The sequence below is a fragment of the Muntiacus reevesi genome, chromosome 1 (assembly GCF_963930625.1).
Source record: "Muntiacus reevesi chromosome 1, mMunRee1.1, whole genome shotgun sequence".
NCBI classification, from domain to species: domain Eukaryota; kingdom Metazoa; phylum Chordata; class Mammalia; order Artiodactyla; family Cervidae; genus Muntiacus; species Muntiacus reevesi.
The window spans coordinates 196,481,789-196,487,914 of NC_089249.1; the positions used below are offsets into that span (position 1 = coordinate 196,481,789).

At 43.5% G+C, this 6,126-nt stretch overlaps 1 protein-coding gene across 5 annotated transcripts in view; it reads right to left on the reverse strand.

Annotated features, from left to right (window-relative positions):
- Window positions 1-5,459, reverse strand: part of ADGRE1 (adhesion G protein-coupled receptor E1) — a 65,971-nt gene extending 60,512 nt beyond the window's left edge. For all 5 annotated transcript variants that reach the window (XM_065933360.1, XM_065933351.1, XM_065933334.1 and 2 more), the window contains exons 1-2: window positions 5,388-5,459; window positions 1,415-1,477 (exon numbers count right to left, since the gene is read on the reverse strand). In XM_065933360.1, the coding sequence (XP_065789432.1) occupies window positions 1,415-1,477; window positions 5,388-5,418 (94 nt within the window). In that variant the 5' untranslated portion in view covers window positions 5,419-5,459. The remainder of the gene's footprint in view (window positions 1-1,414; window positions 1,478-5,387) is intronic.
- Window positions 5,460-6,126: the final 667 nt, after the last annotated feature.

The following is a 6,126-nucleotide window of genomic DNA, read 5'->3' on the forward strand; positions in this document are numbered from 1 at the left end:
CACTCTGTTCTACTTATAACTTTTTTTTTCATGTTACAGTAAGTCTTACAAGCCAAGAGCAGAAAAATTTGCCAAGTGTTGAAGCTGGGCGATACGTACATGAGAATTTGTTATATTATTTTCCTCACCTTTGAATGTTTATTTCTATAATTTAAAAAAATTAAGAAAATAATGTTTTGGGCAACGTGCCAAGCCAGTTCACATGACTGAACGTACGCTTTCCTAACAGCTGCATAGTATTCCATTAAAATGGGCTCTAACTGTGCCAGAGATAGCTCAGTAGCCCAAGATCAAACAAAAACACCACACTTTCCTTTCTATGGTATAAAATTGACTGTGGAAGGCAACTACCCTGTCCTGGACTATATTTCCCAGCTCACCTTGTATCCAGGTATGGTCATGTGACCCTGAGTGGAAGTGACAAGTGTCACTGCTAAGCCTGAGTTTTAATAAGGTGCCTTCTCCACTGTCTGCAGAGACTCCAAGGCACTAGCGTGGCTGAGTCACAAACAGAAAGCATCTGGGTTCCTGAATCACCTCCTGTAAGAAAACCACCCACTAGCAAGAGATATCCTCATTGGACTCTTAAACAAACAAGAATTAAATTTCTTTTTCTTAAGCCACTGACTGGGGTGTATTTGTTGCAGTAGCTTGGGGTACTCTAACAAATGCAACAAGTTTTCCAGCCAGTTCCCAGGGGTAAATATACATTAGTTTACTCCAGTGCCATTACCATGCTTTACCAATGGACAAAACACCTCATTCAGAGTCCATACTTCACAGTTGCAAGATCCCACAGGTTCCCCCTGTGACAACACCCGCACATCATCTTGGTAGGAACAAGAGTAGGGTGAGAAAATTTGAAAGATTAACTCTTCCTACAATATAGACTGAGTTTCCCAAACAATGCTGAACCAGAAAACTGAGACACTGAGAACATTAAGAATTGACAATGTTTCTCTGCCTGAATCCAGCAGGAGCTTGTGTGAAAGATGAGAATACTTAACAAAACATCCAAAAATGCATTTCTTTTCACATTGAGTTGTAGTTTGATTCAACTCCATACCCATTCCCATGGCACCACCATTTATGAAGCCAGATGATTGACAAAGTTACCTCTTTGGATTTAAGCTTCACAACATTCCTGTGTGATAGGAACCCTTATTACCTGCATTTTGCAGCTGAGGAAACTGAAGATCAGAGAGGTTGTGTGACTTGCCTGAGGTCACACAGCAATTTTAAGGCACAAGGGAAAGAGCTTAGGTGGGAACCAGGAGACGGGATGTTATCCCTCTCTTGGCCACTGACTAGTGTCCAGACACTGGACAAGTGTCCAGAGGTGGTGCAGCCTCCTGGGACAGAAGCATCCCCTCCCCACCACATTGGGCATATGGATTCTCTTTGTCCAACTTACGCCTTGTCATTGATTCCAGTGAGGGTGATGTGAACATTCCCCAGGAGTATATACCACAACACCCTGTGAAGAAAGAAAAGAAAAACACCATGATGCATCACGAATTTCTTTGGACTCAACCTGAAAAATTGGAGTGGTCTCATAGAAGCAGGTTTTTTTTAATATTTATTAATTTATTTGGCTATGCCAGGTCTTAGCTGCAGTACACTGGCTCTTTGATCTTCACTGTGGCTTGCAGACTCTAGTTGTGCCATGCAGGTTCTAGTTCCCTGATCAGGGATTGAACCTAGGTCCCCTGCATTGGTAGCTCAAAGTCTTAGCCACTGGACCACCAGGGAAGTCCCTAGAAACAGGTCTGATGAGCCTAGATGAAAGCCCCAGCTGAGTGACAAGCATGAGTTATTACATAGTCTTCACAGCAACCATTCCTGCTTTTGGCACTTCGTCAAACTGTGTTTCATTTTGTTTGTATTACCTTCATTTCCCTTTCAATTACAAAGAGTTCCAGCTGATTTTCAAAAACATACATTTTTTTTTCTGGGCTTGAAATGGAGCAAGACCCTACAGTCCCTGTGCCTCCCCCCAACCTCCAGATCCTCTGCCTGCCTTTTATCTGCGGGAAATTTTAGTTAAAGAATAAGTTTAATCAGAGAAATGAGAACAGGGAGAAACAAAGGAGACCAAATAATAATTAATGTAGTCGTTAAGCATAGTCAAGGACTTTCAGTTCCTTCTCAAGGGCTACAGATAATTTTCCGAGCCACAGCCTGTGAGCTGTCTTATACTGAAAGCCCCACCAGGTGGAGAAGTTAACTGCATGATAACCAGACAGTAACCACGACATAAACTACCACAATTCTGAGAACTGACCTCAAAGAAATGGAAATAAACTGATCCTGGAACTGAAGATTAACTGTACCTAAAACAACCTGGTTAGACCACTGATGACCAATCTGAAGATGACTGTCGAAGATGACCATGCTGTTTCTGCGTGTGGCCTCCTCCTCTGTCCATAAAAACTCTTGTCCCACTGGTTGCCAGTGTAGGGGAGTTAGCCTTTGGACAGATGTCCACCCTCCCTCCTCAGCTGCAATAAAGCAAACTTTCCACCAACCTGGCCTTTTTACTGGCTTTTGAGCAGTGAGCGGCTGGACTCACCACCTTTCAGTAACAGGCTGTAAAACACAAGTTGATGAACCAACGAAATCAGAGTTACAAGGCAAAAGAGAAAACAGACCAACACAATGAAAGTGCACCTTCTAAGTTCTCAGGTTCCAGCCTGTATCTGCCTCAGGGAGATTTATCCTTACACTTCCAGTTTATTTCATGCTGGAGAAGGAGCCTCGACAAATTCTATGCAAAGAAATTTCAATGCTTTAAAACTATAATCATATGTTTCGGTGGTTGTAATTACTAAAATACAATTACTAACTTTTAGCTTGGGTTTCTCTATCTGTTCAAGTTTTTTTCTAAAACATACATTTAAACAAGCATTCTCAAAGGGAATAACCTCTCCCTTAAAAAGGCAAACCTTGGCTCTTGGGAAGAGATAAAAAAAAATCTTGCTGTTTTATGTATAGAACACATACAGATATGCACATAATATATAAATAAGTATATAGCATATCCATAGAGTTGCCATGTGTTAAGTGTTAGTCGCTCAGTCATGTCTGACTCTTTGTGACCCCATGGACTATAGCCCACTAGGCTCCTCTGTCCGTGGAATTCTCCAAGGAAGAATACTGGCATGAGTAGCCATTTCCTTCTCCAGGGCATCTTCCCTACCCAGGGATCAAATCCAGGTCTCTCCTGCAATGCAGGCAGACTCTTCACGATTTGAGCCACCAGGGGAACTCATAGTATATCCATAGTATTAAATTGGATGAGAGGGTAAGACGAGTCTTAATTTTATTTTGGCCATGCCACTTGGCACAGGGGAATCATAGTTCTCCAACGAGGAATCAGACCGGGGCCCTCTGCAGTGGAAGCACAGAGTCTTAACCCCTGGACCACCAGGGAAGCCCACAATTCTTTTTTTTTTTTTTTTTTTTAATGTCTAAAAGGCATTTTAGCTACTGCAGCATTAAGCTCTTCTCTATCACCATCACTAACACCATCATAATCACCATCATCTTTATCATCACCACTACTACCACCATATCTTTGCCATTATCATTATCTTCAGCATCACCATTGTCACCACCAGCACCATCATTATCACCACCATCATCATCACCACTCTTTGCATATTAAGGGCAGGATTGGAGCGCTAATGGCCAGCACTAATGCTGACACTTCAAAGAAGGAAGTCTACATCTTAGCACTTGAGTTCCACAAGTGACCTGCTCCTTCTAATGCAGCCTTCCAGTCAGCAAGTCCCAAGGAACCTAACTCCCACCTTTCTTTTTTTTTTTTTTTTGAGAATCACTCAGTCGTGTCCGAGTTTTTGCGACTCCATGGACTATACAGTCCATGGAATTCTCCAGGCCAGAAAACTGGAGTGGGTAGCCTTTCCCTTCTCCAGGGGATCTTCCCAACCCAGTAATTGAAGCCAGGTCTCCTGCACTGCAGGCAGATTCTTTACCAGTTGAACCACAAGGGAGGCCCAAGAATACTGGAGCGGGTAGCCTATCCCTTCTCCAGGGGATCTTCCCTACCCAGGAATTGAACCCAGGTCTTCTGCATTGCAGGTGGATTCTTTACCAACTGAGTTATCAGGAAGCCTTATCACTAACTGAAATTCTCTTGCTCTTCAATTATTTTAGAGGCAACAAAGCATCATGTTTAAGCATATCAGCTCTAGGGTCAAAATGCTTAGGTTTAAAAATTTTGTTATAAGAGGACTACCCTGGTCATCCAGTGATTAGGACTCCAAGCTTCCAATATAGAGGACTCAGATTCAATCAGGGAACTAGATCCCATGTGCCGAAACCAAAAAAGATTCTACATTCCACAACTGAGAAATGGCGCAGACAAGTAAATAAATAAATATTTCTGTAAAAAAAAAAAAAAAAATCAAACCTAGAAAAAGCTGACATCTGAAGAAAAAGAGCAAGGTTATCTCCATCTCACTGTTCTTCAGAAATAGCTTCCCTGACTTCTCCCTTCTACATAATCCCTAGTCACACTCTATGGCAATTTCTTCCCTAGCAATTGTCACTCCCTGAAATGCTTCTGTTTACTTGTTATTTGGAGCAGCACAGTTTAGAAAAAAATTGCAGACTCCGCAACCGGGTTGTTAGTGTTAGTTGCTGGGTTGTGTCTAACTCTTTGTGACCCCATAGACTGTAGCCAACCAGGCTCCTCTGCCCAAGGAATTCTCCAGGCAAGAATACTGGAGGGGGTAGCCATTCCCTTCTCAGGGGATCGTCCCAGTCCAGGGATCGAACTCACATCTCTCACATTGCAGGCAGATTCTTTACCATCTGAGTCACCAGGCTGCTCACTTTTAAATCCCGCTGTAACCCATTACTAGCTAACTGGGCTTGGACAAGTGATTGCGTCTCCTTTGCCTCATTTTTCTCCTTTGTAAAATGGGATTTTTCACGACCTGATATCAGAGGAATTTAGTGAAAGTTGAATGCAGTCTGTTTGAGGAACTTAGAAAGTTGCTATTACCGTCAGAGGTTGCCTTTCTTCCTGTATCCTTCCTGTCAGCTTCTCAAGGGCAGGAACCTTGTCCCTTCATTCACGGCTCTATCCCTGGTGCCTAAAACAGCACCTGGCACATTGTAGGTGCTCAGGAAATACATAAATGAAGGACTGTAACAAAACTCTTCCTTGACGGATGAATTCCCTAACAAAACTCTTCCTTGACGGATGAATTCCCTGGACTGATTTTTTGGTCAAAGTTCCCCCAATGAAATTGTACAGCATCCAGCCTAGAATCATGATGTCCTGGCTGGACAGTCGAGGTCCTCTCTCTTCCTCACAGTCTGTTTTCCCCAGGCCTCCTATTCCACCTCACACTCACCCCAAAAGAGGAGAAAACTGAAGCTCCACATCGTGCAGGTCCCGCCATTCAAAGAGGAGTACTTCTCCTCTGTTCCCAGGGTTTTCAACAACTGAGGGCGTGGAGAGAAGGGGAGGGCAGAGCGCGAATTGCTCAAGGCAACCAGAGCATCACGTCCTTTTCTGCTGAGCTGCCTCTACTCAGAAAGGAAATTCTGACAAGCCTCTAAGTCTCTCCTTTCTCCACAATGAAGATAAGTTCATCTGGTTAGTGGGTCATTGTGTGGGTCTATCTCCCTCTCTCTCTCTTTTCTTCCCACTCATTTTTTCCTTACCCCTACCAAGATCTATCTCCCATCTCTCATCACCTTATTTTATTGCATGCATGCTAAGTTGCTTCAGTCATGTCCAACTCTTTGTGACCCCATGGACTGTAGCCCTGCAGGCTCCTCTCACTGTGGGATTCTCCAGGCAAGAATATTGGAGTGGGTTGCCGTGCCCTCTTCCAGGGGATCTTCCTGACCCAGGGATTGAACCTGCATCTCTCGTGTCTCCTGCATTGGCAGGCAGGTTCTTCAGCCACCAAGGAAAGCCCATTTATTTTATTGTACCCAATAATAAGCTACCACTACCTAACCTCAAGGAAGCCAGCCCCAAACTCAAGGGTCCCCTCTCAACCTGCCCCACACAAACAACATCATAGCCATCGAGCATCAGACACTGTTAAACATGTTTCCAATAAAATTTAATTTCATCATCAT